Source organism: Aspergillus fumigatus, chromosome 2, assembly GCF_000002655.1.
Source record: "Aspergillus fumigatus Af293 chromosome 2, whole genome shotgun sequence".
Lineage (NCBI taxonomy): Eukaryota > Fungi > Ascomycota > Eurotiomycetes > Eurotiales > Aspergillaceae > Aspergillus > Aspergillus fumigatus.
Window position 1 is genome coordinate 1,580,122 of NC_007195.1, and position 21,016 is coordinate 1,601,137.

General features: G+C 49.6%; 5 protein-coding genes across 5 annotated transcripts; 3 read left to right on the forward strand and 2 right to left on the reverse strand.

The window, feature by feature from the left end:
* Nucleotides 1-17: 17 nt before the first annotated feature.
* AFUA_2G05650 (asparagine--tRNA ligase DED81) lies at nt 18-2,283 on the reverse strand (the record flags this gene model as incomplete). Its single annotated transcript, XM_744601.2, has 2 exons — nt 197-2,283; nt 18-144 (listed from the first exon to the last, which is right to left on the reverse strand). The coding sequence occupies exons 1-2, from the start codon at nt 1,882-1,884 to the stop codon at nt 18-20; spliced, it is 1,815 nt and encodes a 604-aa protein (XP_749694.2). The 5' UTR covers nt 1,885-2,283.
* Nucleotides 2,284-3,393: 1,110 nt separating this feature from the next.
* AFUA_2G05660 (uncharacterized protein) lies at nt 3,394-3,703 on the forward strand (the record flags this gene model as incomplete). The annotated part of the gene is made up of 2 exons (XM_744602.1): nt 3,394-3,536; nt 3,682-3,703. 2 exons carry the CDS (start codon nt 3,394-3,396, stop codon nt 3,701-3,703), a joined length of 165 nt encoding a protein of 54 aa, XP_749695.1.
* Nucleotides 3,704-4,525: 822 nt separating this feature from the next.
* On the forward strand, nt 4,526-7,042 carry AFUA_2G05670 (putative differentiation regulator (Nrd1); the record flags this gene model as incomplete). Its single annotated transcript, XM_744603.1, has 1 exon — nt 4,526-7,042. One exon carries the CDS (start codon nt 4,526-4,528, stop codon nt 7,040-7,042), a length of 2,517 nt encoding a protein of 838 aa, XP_749696.1.
* An 889-nt stretch (nt 7,043-7,931) lies between these two features.
* On the forward strand, nt 7,932-9,770 carry AFUA_2G05680 (Iwr1 domain-containing protein; the record flags this gene model as incomplete). The annotated part of the gene is made up of 3 exons (XM_744604.1): nt 7,932-7,998; nt 8,126-9,439; nt 9,505-9,770. 3 exons carry the CDS (start codon nt 7,932-7,934, stop codon nt 9,768-9,770), a joined length of 1,647 nt encoding a protein of 548 aa, XP_749697.1.
* Nucleotides 9,771-11,093: 1,323 nt separating this feature from the next.
* AFUA_2G05690 (uncharacterized protein) lies at nt 11,094-11,783 on the reverse strand (the record flags this gene model as incomplete). Its single annotated transcript, XM_744605.1, has 1 exon — nt 11,094-11,783. The coding sequence occupies one exon, from the start codon at nt 11,781-11,783 to the stop codon at nt 11,094-11,096; it is 690 nt and encodes a 229-aa protein (XP_749698.1).
* Nucleotides 11,784-21,016: the final 9,233 nt, after the last annotated feature.

Consider the following 21,016-nt stretch of genomic DNA (forward strand, 5'->3'; position numbering starts at 1 on the left):
TAAAGTCGTATACCATATCAAGGTGTGCAACGACCGGTGAAACGGGGATACAGACAACAGTCTCGGACTGTGTAGCGGGCACACAACCAAGCGAGGAACCGTTCGAGACCGAGGCCGTATCCACCATGAGGGGATGTGCCGTACCTAGAGCAATGATTAGACGTAAATTCGGAGGTAGCATGGCAGGCAAACTTACTTTCTCTGATCGGTGTACCAGTAGTACGGGGTGGGATCCATTCCCTCGTGCTTGTAGGCGGCCATCAGTTCGTCCCAGTCGTCCATTCTCATACTGCCGCCGACAATCTCGCCGACACCAGGCATGAGGACGTCGACACTCTCGGTGACGCGGCGATCTTCAGGATCCTTCTTCATGTAGAAGGCCTTGATCTCGGCGGGGAAATGGGTCAGGAAGATGGGCTGGTTGATGATGTCGGTCATCTTGCGCTCGGCAGCTTCGGCGATATCGTCACCGAACTGGTGGGGCTTGCCCTCCTCATTGGGGATGTCATGTTCCACCAACCACTGAATAGCGTCGGCGTACTTCATGCGACGGAAGGGGCGACTGGGGGGTTTGAAGTCGGGGTTGAGCTGCTTGATGAGGGCAGCGGTGGCGGGGTTGGCGAGGGTCAGCTCAATGACCCGGCAGATGACCTCTTCGAGGTGGTCGAGCAGGTCGGTGAAGGTGATGAAGTCGAGCTCTGCCTCGATGTGGGTGTACTCGGACAGATGACGACGGGTGAGGGACTTTTCGGCGCGGAAGGAAGGGCAGACACAGAAAACGTCACCCAGAGAGGGCAGGCAGGTTTCCAGGTAGAGCTGGGAGGATTGGGTGAGGTATGCGTCTTCGCCGTAGTAGTCGAATTTGAACAGGGTGCTACCACCCTCGACTTGCGTCTGCACCATGGCAGGCGGGGTCACTTCCAGCATGCGCTTCTCCTCAAATACCTGACGGAAAGCCTTGAGGCAGGCGGCACGCACCTTCATCACGGCCGAGGAGATCTCTCCACGGAGGACGAGGTGACGGTTGTCGTAGAGGGTCTGGGGGTCGGCGTCCTTGGCCACACGGGTGGTGATGGCCTCCTTGTCACCGGCAGCGCGACCAATGACGGTGAAGAAATCCGCATGCAGTTCCCGGTCGTTGGGCGCATGCTGCTTGGGAGGCACCGCGCGCATCTCTCCATGGATGGCCATGGAGGTTTCGAGAGTGAGAGTCATGGCGTCGTAGGTCTTGGTCAGGTTTCCGGTCAGAACACACTGCAAGTAGCCGTAGCCGTCACTAAGAGTCAGAAAAATCACATCCTTCTGGACGCGCAGGCGATGGACTCGTCCCAACACACGGACACGAGTACCCGCAGTTTGTGTTTCGGGGGATCCAAGCTTGACGATGGCTGGGTCGGTGACATCCAAGCGAATTCGAACAGGCTTGGGCAAAGAGGGATCTTCCGTGATGACAACTTTCTTGGCCTCCTCCAGGACCTTCTGACGCTTTTCAGCTTCCTGCTTCTCGCGAATGGCCAATTCCTGCTCCTTGGCTGCCTTCTTCTTCCGCTGCTCGACAATGCTGAGCGCCTTCTTTGTGGCCGACTTGGTCGGTGGCTTCCACTCCAACTTGGCGGCTGGGTCGACGTCCTCTCCTGTGGCGTCCGTTTGAGATTTGCGCATCAAGTATTGATTGCCCTCGGCGGGGGGGTGTTGGAGGTATGCATGGACAAGAGTCTTGTAGGGGGCCGATTCAGAACCGGTCGCGGTCGAATCGTCCCGGCCGACGTCCTCGTCGATGTAAATTGTGGCCATATTGCAATCTGATTGTTCTTGTCCAGTTAAATTAGAAAGTGATGCTAGAGAGAAAAAGTCCTCGGTTGTTTGGGTTGTTCGTGGGATCATGCCAGCTCAATCACCATCCTCCTTCGGGTGAGTCATGAAATGCAACCGTAGGGAGAGAAGATAAGGGATCTATTTAGTGCACCACGAGGTATGGTCCGGAAACAAATTGGAATGTACTCACAAGTTATATATTTATCAGATTGGGCGAACGAGATAGTCTATGCCACACACACCGAGTCCCTCCAGAGAGAAGAGCAAAGAAAACCGCACAATGTCTGGGGATTTCTCTACCGCGGGACTTTTTGGAGGGGTAATTTTTGTTGCGATGATAGCGGACACCTCCATGTGAGAGCCTCAGGCACCAACTCATCCCTATTTGGGCAAATTGATCTGCTTACTTAAGGTGCCTTACAGGTAGAAAGTTAACTACGACTTGGACGACGGTTGGCTTGATAATGCCTTCAACCCAATTTCTATATGTACTATGGTAGGCTAGATTTGCATGACTTTCTAAGAGAGCATATGTCCAATGGCTACTTCACTAGCGACTATGGCACCAGGAAAGATTGTCTCGCATCTCTACTAATCTCTCCCCTTCAACCTAAATTCCGTTCTCACTGGTCTGGACTCTGTATCTGCCACCATAACGCGTCCGGCATCAATCTAACCATAAATAATAGATTGATTCTAGCGTTTGGTCCGTGTTGTGAACTTGTGATGCTCGATTTGCTAGATAGTCCGTTTCACATTCAGTTCCCTTTTTTTCCTGCCAAGCCTCAGTGAGCGGAATCCTCTCCTTGCAGCTAATCCCAACTAAGTAATTCCTGATCCTGCAGTGTCCCGGATCAATAGGTGGTCCGGACCGTACCTGATAGACTTCTCTCTCCTTGCAAGATCCAGGAACAGTTCCACAATAATATGGCAAGTTAAGATGATCTTGTCCACTGTAAGAGACACGTCTCAACATGCATCTCTCCCGTGACATCTTAACTGATATAATTCTATCGTCGTTTTGTGTGTCAATAGCTTATGGAGTAACCATACTGACCATATGTATCTCCCGTCTTTTTCGCCCCAAGTCAGGGACAACAAAAGCAAATATGCTAGACCTGTGGTCCCTTTATGGTTAGCTGCTGAACTCCCAATTACTGAGTAAATTAATTGTCTTGCGTAATGCGCCAATCATTGGATTTCTCATGGCCTGGGAGTTGGGAATGTACTGTGTATGTGCGACTGACAGAGGCTTAAAAGGCTGTCATCTTCCCCATTCAGTTCTGTTCCTTTATTAAGCCTCATATCCGTGGATGATGGTGCCGATGCGCCATGGACTAACCTGCCCTACCATGTTTACTCCACTAATTCCCCTATTCTTAGTATGGATATCCCCTTTTCTAGTTGTCTGTTTTTCCCTCCCTCACGACTCAAGACATCTTGATTCGAAGTACATAGTTGTTGCTGCTACTCTGTAGATTCAACCCCATCAGATCTAAGATTGCTTTGAGAGGCTGTGACCGGTAAATTTGGGCGGCTTAAAAGGAAATCCACAGAAAACTACTACTAGTTGTAGATATGCGACAGTTGGTTCAATATTGGCTGGATGGATCACCAGCGAGTAATCATTGGAGGACACCAGTCACTTTTGCTCTTATTCCTCCCCATCATCACCATCACCACCACCGTCATCTTCAGTCCCCTTTTTACCCTCTCTTCTGGTATTACTGCTCGACTCTCTTTCTGGTCATTCATTACTATATTCTAATCACGTATGATCTGTCTCTTTTCTGCCACGGACACTGATTGACTTCTTCAATTGCATCTCCAAGCGTTCAAACATCCTCATACCCACTTTGTTTTTAGTCTCCTACAAAAGATGGACTAATTATTTCCTTTGAATGCTACCTTAAAACAGTCTAGTGAACTACCTTACTCCATACTCCAGACTACTAGTCCTACTAATAGCTTTAGACCAACTAACTACAGGAGCAGGAGACTTACCCTCACTCTCCTTTTCTCTCCGCCCTCACTAGAGTCACTCCTCCGTCCTCGCTTTGTTTTTTTCCCTCATCCCCTATCTACTATCTAAAGTAGATACTTACTCCTTTTTCTTTTTATTTTTTTTTTATTTTTATTTTTTCTTCGACTGCTTTTGCTCCATACAGACCAGGAGTATCTGCTTCATCAGTTACTTTTCTTCTTTCTCTTATCCATTTCTCACTATTCTCTTCGTGTACTAAGCTAATTTCTCTTGATATCCCATTCCCCCTTCTTGGCTTTTTGTTATTGCGGCATTCATTCTCTGCTGCCAATCCATGCACATTCCAATTGACCATTGAAATCCCTTCTCAACACGTCTCCTTTGGAGATCCTTAGTCTTTCTCCCTTCCTTAGTTGGATGCTTTTGTCTTTTGCTTCTGGATACCGATTACTTGATTTCTTCTCTTCGTTGAATCATATTCGCTTTTCAACCTTTCTTTCGTTCTTCCCCTGCTCAATTTCCACAATTCTCATTGCCCCCTTTTCTTCTCAACGGGGCTGATCTTCAGACCGGTGGCTTTCTACGGTCTCTGATCAATAATATCGCGTGGTACTAATCCTCTTTTGCCCTGGTCTGGTGATATTGGTCGCTTCAAGCAAATCGAACCCCTCCTACCTCTTCCTGTTTTAGGGGCAGTCACCCGTATCTATATCGTTTCTCCTCGCCATGCAAACCACCGATGCCGCGAGTATCTCGAACCGTTTAATGCATTCCAAATTCTCTTCCCTGAACGCGGACAACACGGGGTTCTCCCACGGCGCGTACAATTCTAATCTTCCCGTCCAGGGTTTCGCGGATCGGAACGCTCGTCGTCCCAACATCCCTCACATCAATACCTCTAACCCGGCCTCGACCCTCTCGGACGGCATGGCAAACTCCGGCACGGCATTTGACATGAACTTCACGCCTCTCCTCCCTTCTCAGCTTCTGCTGGGCAGTCCATTCCAGCCTGGAACTCCCTCAGCCTTCGCTTCGCCGCAGTTTGCTAATTTCGGTGGCTTCTCCCAGGCCAATGCCTCCGCACATGCACAAAATCATCAAACCCAGTTGGGAAGCCCAACCCAGGCCGCACCGAACGCCGGTTTGTATTCAGGGATGATGGCAACCGACGGCTTGGCGAACTCTCACTTGTTGAACGGCCCACAGTCTCCAATTGGTGGTCTGGGAGGCCTTGGTAATGCAGCATTTGGCAGTCCCGCAGCGGCAGTAACCCCTGGTCTCCTCTCGGGCACGAGCCGGACCGTGTACCTGGGCAACATTCCCGCCGAAACCTCCGCGGAGGAGATTCTTAATCATGTACGTAGTGGACAGATTGAGTCGGTTCGCTTGCTTCCAGATAAGAACTGTGCCTTTATCTCCTTCCTGGACAGCAACTCGGCGACCCACTTCCATTCGGATGCTATCCTGAAGAAGCTGGCCATCAAGGGCAATGACATCAAGGTGGGATGGGGCAAGCCGTCCCAGGTTCCAACCTCGGTTGCGCTGGCGGTTCAGCAATCCGGTGCCTCGCGCAATGTATATCTGGGCAACCTTCCCGAAGAGTTGACGGAAGATGAGCTGCGCGAGGATCTCGGTAAATTCGGGCCGATTGACACCGTCAAGATCGTGAGGGAAAAGGCGATTGGGTTTGTGCACTTTTTGTCGATCAGCAATGCAATGAAGGCCGTTTCCCAGTTGCCCCAAGAAGCCAAATGGCAGGCCCCGAGACGCGTCTTCTATGGTAAGGATCGCTGCGCGTACGTGTCCAAGACCCAGCAGCAAAATGCGGCACAATTCTTGGGAATCGCTCCTGGCTACGCGCATATCTTGAACTCCGCAGACCGCGATCTGATCACCAACGCTCTCGCTCAACAGTCTGTCGCTGCCGCTGCCGTGGCCACCTCAGCTGGCGGCGTCAACAATCTGGGCAACAGGACCATTTACTTGGGCAACATCCACCCGGAAACCACCATCGAGGAGATTTGCAACGTGGTCCGGGGCGGACTGCTGCACCATATCCGATACATCCCGGACAAGCACATTTGTTTCGTGACCTTCATTGATCCAACCTCAGCCGCCTCCTTCTACGCGCTGAGCAACCTGCAGGGTCTGATGATTCACAATCGCCGCCTGAAGATTGGCTGGGGCAAGCACTCGGGCCCTCTCCCTCCTGCCATTGCACTGGCAGTGAGTGGCGGGGCTTCCCGCAATGTGTATGTCGGCAACCTCGATGAGACGTGGACAGAGGAGCGCCTCCGCCAGGACTTTTCTGAGTACGGCGAGATTGAGTTGGTGAACACGTTGCGAGAGAAGAGCTGCGCTTTTGTCAACTTTACCAACATTGCCAATGCGATCAAAGCGATTGAGGGAATGCGCAACCGCGAGGAGTATAAGCGATTCAAGATCAACTTTGGCAAGGATCGTTGCGGTAACCCCCCACGACAAACTGGCAATGGTGGACAGCATGGTCGGAATGGAGCGGGTCTCGAAGGAACCCAGTCTCCGCCCCCAGCGCTTAACAACTTTCAACCAAATCTGAGCCAATCTGGCTCCCAGTCGAGTCCCACTCGCCATGCTCTGTCACCTGCGCCCGGCTCGACTGGCTCTCAAAACGGACATCAGCAGAACCGTCACCCTCTGCAAACCGTGTCCTCGCCTTCTGGTATCTTGAATGTGGGCGCCAACAACCCGCTGACCATGTATCTGAACCAAATGTCCGCTCAGCAGCAGGCTCAGGACCAGGAGAACCGACTGAATGACCCGATGGCTCTGGCTGCCCTTCAATCGCAATCACAACCCCAGGCCCAACAACAGTCGTACTACAACGCTGCCAGCAGCAGCGAGCTCACGAACGGAAGCATCGAGGCTCCCATGCACCAACGCAAGCCCTCGAGTGGATATTTGAATGTGACCAATGGCTCCTCAGGGCCAAGCCATCACGCAACTGCCAGCACCAGCAGTTTGAGTGTGCCTCGTGCGCAGCATTCTCGCACCGTGAGCTTACCCTCGTTCTCCCAGGAGCCCTTTGGCCCTGTCTCGAGCCAGCCCGGCCATGGCCGCTCAGGTGTCGCTCACCAGCCCCAAGCAAGTTTCTCCAGCTTCTCCTCGGCCCTGGGAGGACTGAATCACGCGGGATTTGGGCTGGCTATCCAGAACGAATCGTCTCTGCCCGGATGGGCTGAAGAGGAAATCGGTGCAAAATAATTGTCTTCCTCGTATCTGAGTGACCCAGCCCGCTGTTCAGTTCTATGAGTGTCGTTTCTACCAAAACTTTTTCTTTGCATCCTCCATCGTCAGCATTGCCCTTCCTTCTCTGTATTGGTTTGATCAATTGTGTGGTTGCATGACCTTTTGGTTATTCTGTTTACATATTTTCTCTTCTCAACCATGCCATGCCCTCTTATAACATTTTAATACCTTCTTGATATCATCACTTGTATTGCTATGTGGGCAGGATCTTCTTAATATCTGTCTTCTACCTCTGTCTTTTCTATTCTGTTTCTCACCTTTTTGAGCCGTTCTCGGCCGCTGACTTTCAGTGCGCTACGAGAGAGTGGGATGAGACGTCGGCTGATACCCTGGACTGGTTCGGCGCTGGCTTGTCCTTTGACGTTTCATTCCCCCTATTTACATTCTTGGTGCCACTTCAACGATTTCAAGCTGAGCATACGGCCCACCCACGTTGCATGTTGGATACGGACAAGGGTTATATAGCTGTGGACGTCATGGTCCACGATGGCAAGGGCGACTGCAAGCCATGGGAAGATGAAAGATATGGGACAAGAATTAACAAAAATGAAATCAAATGAGCGGTTTGTCTCAGTAAAAGCTATAAGCTTAGACATGACGTCAACTTCAACCTAGTTCATTATAGATCCAACATGTTTTTAGTTGCGAGACATCAACTCAACGATTTGGTATATCACGTGATATCAACTCCGCCTGGCTCGACGCTAGTCCATATCTGGCACGATCCATGAAGCTCAACCTCGAGGGCGATCCCATCAGTCTTTGTTTTCCTTCCCTGTCATCAATCCTGTTCAATTTTTCAATTTTACATTTTTTTGCTTGCGGAAACTTCCACAGCTCCAGGATGGCCTTACCTCCAGAGCAGATCAACATCAAGCGTCGCCGCGAAGAAGAACCTGTGGACATATTGTGTAAGAAAAAGCTCCTTGACTTTGGGTCGCCCCACGGCCTTGTGCGGCGTGTCACATGTCCACAAGCTACTAAATACTCGGAGGGAGTCCTAGTCTATAATAAAACCCAGCTAACATGAAACTACAGATATTCAGTCTGAACTTCACCAGACCAAACGGCGTTTTACGGACTTTGTCTTCCAGCGGGTCCAGGTCAGTGGCAATGCTCGGGACAGCGGCTCCTCGAGTCCTGCATCCCTGGCTGCCCCATCACGCACACTGCTCACCCCTAGGTCTGTGAGTAGCTCTGCGTTTCCAGCTTCCAGAGGTGCTGCTCGCCCTTCGGGTCCAGGGACGGGCGTCGGCGCGACCGTCCCACTGGTTCGAGCTACTTCCCCTGGGGCCGAGTTTCGGGAGGAGCAGCGCCTCGCTGCTGTGCGCAAGGCAGCGGAGGAGAAGCTACACCGCGCACTGCATCCGTCGAGTAGGGTTGCGGGTGCGGATCTAGTGAGCTCTACTACTGTTGGCGGGACGCAGGAGTCTTCTGTGTCGAGCGGGAGGGAGAGTCCGGTTTCCGCGTCGCCGCGCTCTGTTCGTCGGTTCCAGATTTCCAGGTCCAGTACACCTGTGAATGTTCTGCGGAGCGCAGGTGGCGGCGTGCAGAAGCGGCGAGGGGACGGGGCGGTCGCAGTGCTGGTGGAGAAGTTACGGAGGGCTCCGCATTCGAGGCAGGCGTCGTTGGTAGCTGATGCGGCGGCGCAGGCTGCGACGGCGGAGGGGGAGGACCGTGGTGTGAATGTCCCGGAGCCGGAGCCGGAGCCGGAGCCTGTTCGGCCCAGGAAACGGCCTGTGGTCAATCAGGCGGAGAGAAAATGGAGAGAGGAGCGGAAGACTGCCATCTCCGCTGCGAAGGAACACATCACGAAGGTGCTGGAGAAGGAGGCGCATGCTCGCAAGAGTAACTGGGAGGATGAGTCGGAACGGCTGGCTCGCGAGTTTGAGCAGATTGCCTTAGAGCTGGAGGGAGGTAGAGAGACGGAACCGCCGGTGCAGCAGCCAGTAGCGCAGCCGACAGCACGTCCTACTGTCCCCAAGCCTCCGTTGAAGTACCAGCCGCGCACACCTAATAAACCTCGAGGGACGACGCCGCGGGAAACGAGCGTTGTAGAAATTCCAGACGTCCAGCCTCCAGTAGAAACCGTGGCGCAAGAGGATGACAGTGACGGCGAGTATGTCTACGATACTTACATTCGACAACCCCTGCCAGAAGGGACGCTACTTACGAACCCGCTGACCGATCTTGAAACGGCCCACGAAATATGGTTTCAACAGAATGGAATTGACACCACTCGCCAGGATATTGGAGTCATCGTCATCACACAAGAGGACGAAGAGTACTGGGAACATTTTGCAGAGGATGACGAGGACGAAGAGTGGGATAGCGAGGACGCAGATTCGAATGGTATGCTCAGTCCACCCGTCCAAACTCTCTGCATGCACAGTGCTAACCCATCTTGACGCATACAGCCGAAAACAACCCCGCAAACGACTATCCGGACGAGGACCTGTCGTGGGACGATGAAGAAGATGACCCCGCAGCCATCTACCACAAATATCGAACTCATGACGCGTCTGACGACGAGGAATTCGACTCTGCGGATTCAGCAAATGAGGGGCGGCGCGCAGGCCGGGTTGGAGTTGGATTTGGATTTGGGCTCGACTCGCACGTGGATTCTGACGAGGACAGCCTGGACGGCGACGGTCCCAATCACGATCGAATGCGACGGTGGTAACTACTCTAACAAGTGACACCCTCCCAGAATCGGGTGGCTGCATTCTGCAGCTTCCAGTTGATTTCATGATGACTTGCTTGCTTGGTGTCCGGGCACGCAATCTGTCTGGTCGAGATAAAGATCGTCCTCATCATCGTTGACCCTACGGCGAAAATAGCCCCCAAATACCAAGACCCGGTGACCTCGGGGAAAACCCAAGCCCAAAACTGTAAAGAAAACAAATCATACTATCGTATCTGCATCAGCCACAAGCATCAGCATCAGCATCCGCATCAGCATCACCGCAGCATGGAGTAGCGTCAGGCAACCAGCCAGTACACAGGCCTTCCCCCCCACTTCTCTTCAGCTAAGCACGTATCTAGCCCGTGAGCAAATGACAACCGGCATTAGCAGACGATAATCCCGAAGCTGATCAACCACCCCGAAACAACAATCTCCACGACGGCGCATCAACATCAGCACCCAACAACGTTTAACGTCCACGGCGCCAGGGGTAAGATTGAATACGAGTTAATAGAGTACGAGACGGGGATGTGGGGTTCCTGATCATGAACATGATTATCATGCCATGTCATGTCATGTCAAGCGGATTGAGAATCTGACCAAAAGTCAAACGAATTTCTACATTGTACCATTGCAGTTGTTGAAGTGCCGAGTGTAGCCCATCTCAATCCTAATCGGTGGCATGTCACATGGTTAGGTACTGATTGCCACTACCGGCTACTCCGTGGCCTACGGTGTCTGGCGCCGTACTTGGGCTTGGAATTGAGAGGTGGTTGTTCCGGGCGAGCTTGCAGAGAGCTCGCAGTTGGCACTGGTTGGTCTGCATAGGACAGAGGATAAGAACAGGGATGAATGCTCTGCATTCTACGAGAATTGTAGTCTCTCAAACGGGTGCTTATTTGGTTCCACTGTAGTTATGAACTTGTGGTGGACAGCCTTAGTAGAAGCTGACAGGACCCGTGTGGGGAAATACGTATTGTATCGTATCATACTGTTGAAACCATACGTATCGAAATGGGATGATGTATTATCGGAAAGCTCAAGCTGTCGGGACAGCGAGCTGTTAGAATGCAGTGCTAATCCAGAAAACCTCCCACCCATGAATGGCATGACCCTGCTCTTGAACATTGGAGAAACACACGGTGAAAGAGAAGAAAAAAAGGAACCATGACGGAAACCTCCACATGCAGAAAGAGAATAAACTTCAGAGGTATCTTGCTTGTGGTGCGGCCGTAAAAAAAAAAAAAAAATAGGAAAGAAACTGGAAAGGAAAAGGGACGGACGAATTGCAAAGCGAAGTTGAAACCAGAGTGCAAATGGTTATGCGGATATCCGCCGACCAAGCACTTGTTCCTTTGGTTCTCGCATCCATGGATACCACACTTGGGCCCATTCCACAACTCCAAATCGTGGAGCTCCCGAGTCAATCATGGTCGAACCCTCCCGCAGGAACTCGCCGTCCCGCATTCTTCGTTGCTCGCGCAGCGTGGGACATTTCTTCTCCTTGATGAATCTGTAGAACTTGCACTGGATTCCCTGAAACCCGCGCCGCTGGCGGTTGGGAAACTGGCGGTTGAAGTTCTCGCGCACCTCCTTCCACTCCTGGCAGAGGTCGACCCGGTGGTACCAGATGAAGTACATCTCTTCTTCTTCGTACTTGGGCCGGGGAGGCCGACGCCGTTCGGCGGCATTGCTGGAACTGCTGGAGACGGAGTCATACCGGTCCCGAGAATAAGGATCTGGTGAAGAATCAACCGATCTAGGCCGGTACGACAAAAACATTTGGTCCTGAGACGAGCCCGGGGTGTCCGGATAGGTGTGGCTCTCCCCATAACGGGAGTAATAATAGCGATTGGGACTTGGGGGGTAGTGTGGTGAGTATTGCTGGCTTGAGAAAGAATGATGTAGCCGGTTGTCCGTTGGGTCGTTGTCGGCCGATGGATTCAACAAGGAATCGATGGCCATTCGACTCTGGCGAGACGAGGACAGGTAGCTAGTTTGCGAATCCATTTCGTCTGGTGGGGAATACTTGCGTCTGAGGACTGATGATCGTCGCTGTAGGTGAGAAGAGGGGGGGGTGGTCGTCCAAAGAGAAGAATAACACTATGTGCGAAGAGACAACCGCCGATGGCACCAAGGTTGGAGGTGATTAAGATGCAGGTGATGGCACCTTTTCCCTCTTAAAATGGACGAAATAGATGAGGTGGAACGATGTGTTGGTTGTTGGGTTCAGTTATCTGAGGGACCTCAGGCAACCTGAATCACAAGGGCTGATAGAGATAGACTTTGAAGCCTCTGGTATATGTCTCTCAGCCACTAAGCAGTTTGGCGCCTTTTGTTTTAGAAAACTGCCTGGGATTTGCAAAAGTCGAACACAGCCAGGAAGGGCACAAAGAAGGATGGACGACAAGAGACGTAATATTGCGAACAATGTTTTTTCTTCTCAGAGCATCCCCAACAGCAGATGAGTCGCCTGGTTGGACTCTTAAATGGAGGTACTGGCCGCAAGTGTCGGGTTAGTCGTTCCTAACCCATGCAGCGTACCGAGTCCTTGGGACACACCGGCCTGTAAAAGACCCCGACTGCGCCCCTGTAGTGTCCGGCCGTGGAGAGGGTGGTTTCTCCGGCGGGTACGTGATGGTGCTGGATGGACGGTCCTTGTCGCAGTGATGCGTAGCGCCAGAACAGGGGGCAAAGTTCAAAATTAAACAGGTGCAGGCAGAAGTGTTGGTAATGGTGGTGGTGTGATGGTGTTGTAACGAGGGAAAAGAGACACTTGAAATAAAATTGGAACCTTGGAATGTGCCAGACACAGACACAGAGAATTGAACAATGGGTATAATATCACCGTAGCCCCCTCCTCTATGAGGTATGTATGGTATGTACGTAAGTGTGAATGTCTGAATGTCTGTCCCTTTCTTGCACTCCCCTTCATGCAAGGATATCGGGCTTGAAGATGCAGAAGGAAGAAGAAGAATTTGCCACAACCTCCACGAAACAGCAAGGTCCAGGTGTAGATAGTAGTACTTCGACAGATTAGATGTTATACAACAGGCTGGAAAGAGTGGAGATGTTCAATCCAAAGAGAGACAGGGTCACGTTGGGAGAAAGACGTGCAGGAATGATTGTTATTGTTGTCACTGGCGGATTGGGGTACTTTATGATTCTTTTTTTCCACCTCGTTTATTTTTCTTTTCCCACTCTTTCTTTTTCAGAACGGTCTCCCTTGATTTATTTTATTTTATTTCCCTTTTTTCTTCTCGATTTCACAGCGAGCACATCTACTCCTTTGATGAGGATATCCGAAGCATAGACGAGCACACTACTGTCCAGTGGAGAGCCGCAACAAAGAAGTCAACAACAAAACGAAGTTACACCCTCGGATGTGACGATGATCTGCTTCTGGTGGTAAACGGAAAGAAGCCAACCTCGAAAGGGTAGACAAAGGTGCTCTGTTTCGCGGCTGGACTGACAAGCTTAATATGGATCAGGGCCAGGATGGGGCAGCTACGTGAACCCTGGTGTTTAACACAGATGACACAATCATCCAAACGGAGGTTTTGGCCATCCGCGGGGCAAAAGCCAAAACTGTCAAGGACAACAAGGATCTGAAGGCCAGTAGAATTTGTTATGAAAAGAGATGATCGGTATGGGAATGGTTTGGTTGGGCTGTCAGCCTCGTTGATGTGCTGTTTAGCTGTCAGTAAAAAAAATTGGAAGTACGGATTCTTCATTGAATATCAATTGTGGATCCTGTCTAAAATAGCTGCTCGTGTAGAGGTCAGATAGCATCTTCCTCGACACTAAGGTCTTATTACTGCTGAATGAAAAAAGTCAACTTCAGTATGTACTCTATAGTCTGGAGTCTCGAGTCTCTTCGATCGACACTGGGGAACGGAATGTTATCAAATGAGGTGGAGTACGGAGTAAGCCAGTCTCCTTTTCCAGTCCAATTATATTCCTATGTCAGAGCGAGTGGTTGATTGGCTAGTGATGATGAAAGAAATAAAACCCATAATATGATTTTGGAGGTATTATTCTGGAGTTCACGAGCATTGAAGGTTGACTGTTTCAATGTACACAATAATGTGCTTAGGCAATTTCGACCGAATCAAGCCGTTCGAAGAAAACCAAAGATAAGAGTTAGGAAAGGATTAAAGAGACTAGGTAGCATAGACCAAAGAATTAGGAGGGTGAGGAACAAAAAAAGGACAAAAAATAAAAAATAAAAAATAAATTAAATTAAATTAAAATTAAAAATAAAAAAAGAATAGAATAAATGAAAAAGTGCGGCCAACTTGAAGACAGCCTACGGAGAGACATACCCGAATCAGCCAATGACACAGGAAGAAATTGCGGCGTAACACACGCACACACACATAGTCTGCAGCCCTGCCACTGCATGAGAAGGTTCAATTTCCCGGAGCTGATAGGTCCTCATTTCTTAGGCCAGTTGCCTTGGCATGAGTGGCTGCAATACTAACACTAACAATATCTCACTGACCACCTATGGTCACCGAAACAAACACTTTGCAGGGGTTCGATCTTCGAAGTGGGCTCTGGAACATCAGACGATGCCAAGGTCAGAAAAATAGGAACGAGATTTTATCACAAGATGTGGAGCTTAGGTGAGGATGAGGTCGGCGAAGTGTATTATTTTGCCAACAAATTAACTGAAATCCCATTCTTTCGCTTCTTTTCATCCTCCATTCGCTACTTCGTATTTACAAAGTCGAAATCTGGATACCGATCCACTGTCAACTTCCAGCTTCCGCATCTACTCCGTGGAGTGTGGGAAACATAACAGAACAGTGAGATCCACCAGGCCCCACCCTCTCTCCATATTTCAAAAGTAGATAGACTTCTAGCATCAACACAGATGGAATCTCAAGAAGATAAATTGATTCAGCTGAGTCTCGACTAGCGAATAATACCCAGATCCTAGTAAACAGCAGGCTGGCTTTGTGTCATTGACTTGTTAACGGACGTTAACAGACTATTGCCGAGTGATCGACCCTTCTTGTCAGTCCCCGCTGGCCTGAAGAATCCTACCATAATCGCCCCAATGCAATAAAAAGAATCTGAAGGAAAGGATCACTGCAGGTCCACAACAGCTGTGTAGGCCGACTCGTAGGTCAGAGGCCTGGAGTCCTCCATACCGATAGCCAAATACAAAGTACAAGGATGGGGGGGTACAGAGTGTAGGAGGGAAGAAAACCAACAGAAACGGCCGAAATGAACTGTGTTTATTGGATGCGGAAGCGTGAAGTTAACAGTCCAACCTGCAGTGGCTTTGCAGGTGAACCGTGGTACTGGGACCAATAGACCAATCAGATGCAGCCTTCTATGCCGCCTAGCTCTTTCGGTCTCAGATTACACAGACCGATTGCTGAAGGACAGGCGATAATGAGAGCTAGGTTCTTACCCGTCACAGGTAAGTACGTACCGGCCCCAGGCTTACCTACTTGGCTTCAAGTTCGGGGGTTCGTAAAAAATTGACACTTGACAGCAGCATGCGATATGAGTGGGTCTTTTAAGTTGAGGATTTACTCAGAGTAGATAATACGACGAGGGAGAAAGGGAAAAGTAAGACAATTCATACTTCCAGGATACTTCCAGGTGGCCCTGCAGGCCTTCAGTAGATCAGGCATGGTTCAAGTTTCTTTTCAGGTCACACCCATACATGCATATATACAAAACCACGCAGTCCAGATACAAATCTGCAGCAACTGCCAACTCATCTATGCAGTTATGAGACGATCTCATCAGGGAAGGAGAGCCATTGGTAAAATACATTCACCTGCTTCCCAACGTTGCGCAATCATTATCTCTATCCAGGTTTATAGCTAGGTTTTGCTGCCAGATTACATCCCGCACCCGAGATGTCACAAGGCCGCGATGTCTGCAAATTACGCTCCAGGTTTCAGATCCGTCTTGTTGGTCTCGTCCACGTCGCGGCCACAAAGAAGAATTGATAAGAATTGACTGACCGAAAAGTCATGAATAGCTGATTGAAAGACAAACAGCCCCCAAAGCTCAAGATCGCCTAACCTCGTGGTATTTGTCAAAGGAATCCCACTAGCACCATATTTTGAGCCTGTCAAAAGTCAGATTCTAGATGAAATCCAGAAATCGTCATCCTTTCAGGCTGGCAGGCGTGCCACTTGATAGATTTCATCAAGTTAGGCCCCCTGTACTCCGTACCTTAGTCTGAGGATTTCTCCGTATTATGGTTTGAGATTGATACAGATGGGCAGGATGAATGCGAATCGGTGCTCGGCGACGGGTCAATCCGGAATAATCGAAGGGGCTTCCCTTCGTCAAGTGGAAAGTTTCCTCATGTATGACAATCGACACCCCAGGATCTGGCCATAAATGGTGTCTTAGACACATAATCCTTGAATAGGCATGTAATAAATGAATCTTAACGCGAGTAATCAGTTAAACATCATTACACCGAGTTCCCCATGCTTGAGGAAAAAGCGAGTCAGACACCCGGTTAGACGTTCATGTATGTAAGATTGAAACATACAAAGTAATCACCCCAGTTATTGGATGGAGACCAATCTCAAAGAGAAAACACCAACACAAATCTCCAGCATCTCCATACCCCATTTGTCAGGCCTGCCCCTTCAAACCCGTTGAAGGATTTCAACATTACTTTTTGTTTCCGCACCGCCATTCTTGTTTCATGGTGTAGCTGAGCGCTTGATGATTGGCTTCTACTTGACGAAGACAGTCGTGGATGTGTAGCAGAAAAAGGGAGACGTCAGCTGTTTTGATGGTGCCTTTTGGCCTCCGTATGTATCTGCAGCTGACCGACTGCATGGTTTGGAGATTCCATCATGTTGGCATCATCACCCCGTTAATCATTTCTTTTCTTGTTAGCCGCAAATTAAATTCTTTTTATTCATCTAAAATTGTATCCATCTCTGGCTCAGATCTCCACACATCCTGAGCACACGTTAGTGACCTCAACGTCACAGAATGACCTGCCTTGATAGGTACATAGTACGTCCGTCACTTGTAGTGCAATCATGATGATACACATCATACTAAAGAGGCATAGATAAGCAGCATGACTCATGACCTCCTTTACTTCATGATTCTGCATTAGTAATGCCCTGATGGTAAGGTACCATTTTTCCTTAATGAGTGGCTGGCTTTTTGGAAATTGCGGCACAGTCAACTTGCATAAGCTAAGAACAAATAAACATTGCTAGTAAAAAACAGTCACATAACTCGCCACTTTAACATGCAAATCAACCAGTTGAATATCCATCCTCACTAATCACACTCAAGCGGCCAAAGACAACTCATGTCCAGCCTAGTATACCAGCCTCCCATGGTGAATATAGGCGCCTTGACCACATGATGTCTCACAGCACAGCACAGCAAACGTTTCTTTGCTCGTGAAGAAAAGAATGTCCCGAGAAGATTGTTCTCCTTTGCTCCTTGCCAAAGCTGATGGGATAGAGAAGACAGGATGACCGCATCTGCTGTCGATCATAGGCATTTTGTGATTAATCCACCACACTCACACCAAATATATCAGTTATCAAGCCAAACAAAACAAGTTTAACGGTCGATCCCGTCCCGTTTTCAAAGAACTCTCAGTCTCACAAAGTACGAACTCTACGCAGTGGCTAGATAGTCAACTAGACTGTGATTCAACCGCGACTGCAACCACGACTAGACAAAAGACATACTCCGTAGCAACGTTATCGATCCCTTGGACTAGGGGGCCCCTGTTCTCTCAAGCTTCAACCTTTCCACTAAAGGTCGTCACACGCATACCCGCAGACGTTCTCAGTCACGTGAGGGGGAAAGAAGTATTGACGTGGAATTCCGCGTGGCTTCATTACCTATTCCAGAAGGTGATTCGACTTTCGCTCAGGCTAAATGTCTTAGCAAGACCTGTCATGCTTTGGGCAGGACAATGTGTTGAGGTAAATCGTAGACAAACAGAGGTCAGGCGAGGTAGGCACTGACTGGTGTCAATGCATATTGCTATTATTTTTAAGGGCTGCATAAAATGTAATTGGTATTCCCCCCCCCCCCCCCCAAATTTAAAAACTGCTACTCGTGGAAATTAGTAGTTAGGCGCGGAGTGCTACTGTAGACAGTCTTAGACTCGGAGATAACGCAACAAGAAGCGAGATTAGAGAGTGACTTCGCCAGTTTGGACCGCTCAGTGGCTGACCAACTTCAACTAGGAGCTCAAGAGAAAGGGCATGAAGGCAGAGGTGATCCACCCTGAGGCTCAAGGCTGGAAGAACGGTGTCGGAGCTATGCTAGGGTCCGCTTCGAGGCCCAATGCTGCCAGCCTGGCACAAGACAGGTTCATTAATCCTAATGTCCCTGGTATTAGTGCCATACGCCAGCACCGCTAGTCTCTGTTCGCCTCTTGAGGAGGAAATACCTACGACGGAGTACAAAGTACATTACGGTACTTGTGTTGTCTACCAACCTAGGTACATTATTGAAGAATGTGATTGGTACAAAGGAGAGGAACTGACTGCCTAATACTGCATCTGAAGGAGAATAGAGTGATTTGGAGATTCCAGGAACACCGAGCGTAATATTAACCGGTAGCCAAGCTGTTTCCCGTTCCTAGGTGACTAGTGTCGGACTCTCTCGGAGTATCACCTGTGTATGCCGGTATCACTCAAATCTACTCCGTGAAGCTGTATGAACCTCAATGTGTAGAGGTTTACCTCTGTACTTTTTGTTTCGATATCACTATAGGAAGAAACTCGCTTCGACGCTTAGACCTGATCATCGTGGGAAAGATTTGAGTACGTGCACAATCGGATGACGATCGAATACCAGACAGCAGCAAAACAAAGATACTGCAGTCAATGGAAGCTTCAATGGCTCTGAGCGCTGGACAGATGGTCATGCCCAGCAATTGCACAAAGCCCCTTACTTAATATTGGCATCTTCTTGGATGAGCTCAAATAGCTGTACAAAGTATGCATGCTCAGTCAATATTGAAATTGCTGCTTTAACAGTCCGTCGTGGTCCAATTGATCAACGTCGACGCACCTCAGTAACGAAATACATTCGGATAGTCTTGGCTGAGATTTGAGCCTTGACTCGCACTACTAGTACTTTTCCCCTTTGTACTACCACTTCGTGCTCCGTGCTCTCTGGATCTGATTCTGGCATATCCAGGGATGGATTCCAGAAGCTAAGGCTGGGCGACGGCTTCGGCCAAGCATCACCCTGTATGCTCTGTGCGCACCAACCTGCAGGCCCCGTACCGGGATCACCCCTTTCATTCACAGTACTGGATGTTCGGATCCGACCTAGTTGCGTGAACGCAATTTATCGCACTCAGTACGTTATTTGTCAAATTAGGAGAAAAGTGCTCCGTCGAGAGCTATGATCAGGCTCCCGACACGGAACCGGCGGGAGGCCCCTTCAAAGTTCAATGGGTCCCGACTTAAGGAGATAGATACTGATGCTTATACTGATGGTTTTGATGGAGACGCCCGAAACACTGTATTGTTTATTATGGATGGATGATGGGTAGGATACATGTACCAGCTATGGAACCACTACTGAGAACTTCTCCCCGTGCCTTAGTAAGCCGTGTTTACAGCGTTTGCACCCTGTTCCGTGACAATACGTTACTAGCGAGCTGCGGGGGGCTAACTAGCAGCGACTATATACGGAGTAGTATTTGAAACACCAATTGCCTGTTGCGTAGTCCTTACTATGTGGATTTGTTCCACAAAGCATGAACCAAAGAAGTTTCGTTGTCCATGTACTCCGTACTACGGAAGCGCTTCCGCGCCATTATTGACGGATCATGGATCGTCGGCAGACTTGTCAATTGCCAGAGCCCCAGCAGAATGCACACTGCAGAATGTTAGGTAGATTGTGATTATTGAACTATGGAGCACCTAAATACGTGCTTCCAGTGGGAAGAGGAATCTTCGGAGCTAGGTTCCGACGATTGAGAAGGGAGAAGAGCATGCATGTCACATTCCTCTGCAATAATGATAGCCCCTGTCTTTCACGAGGTCATGTAAGGAGGTCAAGAAAGGCTGCAAAAGGCAACCACTTAGATGGGGTGAGAAAAAGTTAATCGCACAGATAGAGTTAGGCTCGTGCCGTCTGTCTTGAAGGATGAAGATTCCACTGATACCTTACTCCTGTCACTTTGGACCATGAATTTCCTGATATAGTGTCTGGAGTTAACTTTACAAAATGCTTGCTCGAGCCTCCCTACGTCCATTCCATGTTCAAGCTCATTCCTAACATGTTCCTGAGCAGCATCCCTCAAGCCATACTTGAAGACTCTTGTCCTACCTCCAAAAACAAATGCTTGATCTGACGGAGCTGCGATTTGCCTTTCAGGCATGTATGGGAGGGCACAGTCATTCCTCCACCTCCTGTCGAAGAAGCGGCGGAATTTCCAAGAGTTTACTTTCTCCACGGAATTGAAGACATTGTCTCTGTCGGATTGCCCTTGGATAGTTCCGGTCCTCTCCTCCCCGAGAATGGCCATGTTGTGGCGGTGGCTACCCCATGTCTCTCCCGGACAGCCTGAGTATGTGGGACAGAGATGTCTGATGAACTTGAATGCTAACGCCAAATGAGTAATAGACGCCATCCAAAGTCCAATTGGTCAAGCCTTGAGCAGCATTGGGCGTCCTTTGAACCGCCATCTTGAATTCAGCCTTGTCAAACGCGCTTAAGTTGGCCAGACCTGGAACGGAGAATGCAGTCTCGTGTCAATCTCTCTGTCCGTCAAGACTCCGCATCTAGTGCTGTTCTTTTGCGCCGAAGGTGGCAGGATACTGAACGTAGCGTGGCTTGACCAACTACTCTTCGGATCTTCTCACCAGGTTGTTGGTGAAGGAGCGAATCCTCCAGGCTGATTTGCTTTGCTCCAGCGCTTTGGCGCGTATGTCTCCATGAGTCGGCGCGATATTCGAAGGTATTTGTCAATTTCCCCGTTGATTTATGCATACTAAATTGGCTGACGAGTGGTGAAGTTCCAGCTGTCCCAACTTCCTCGGGTCTCTATCTAAACATGGCCTCCTTTGCCTTTTTCGGGTAAATGCTCTGAACTGAGGGTCGGGGGCTCGGGGTTGGTTGTTAGACCAGACTACAATTCGCCTTGTTATTATTAAAATCCAAGAGGGGGAGAAGACTGGACGAACGATCTGTGTCCTAAGTCGTTTCTGACCCCTGCACTCAACACGCGGGGCCAACTAACAGAGTCCAGA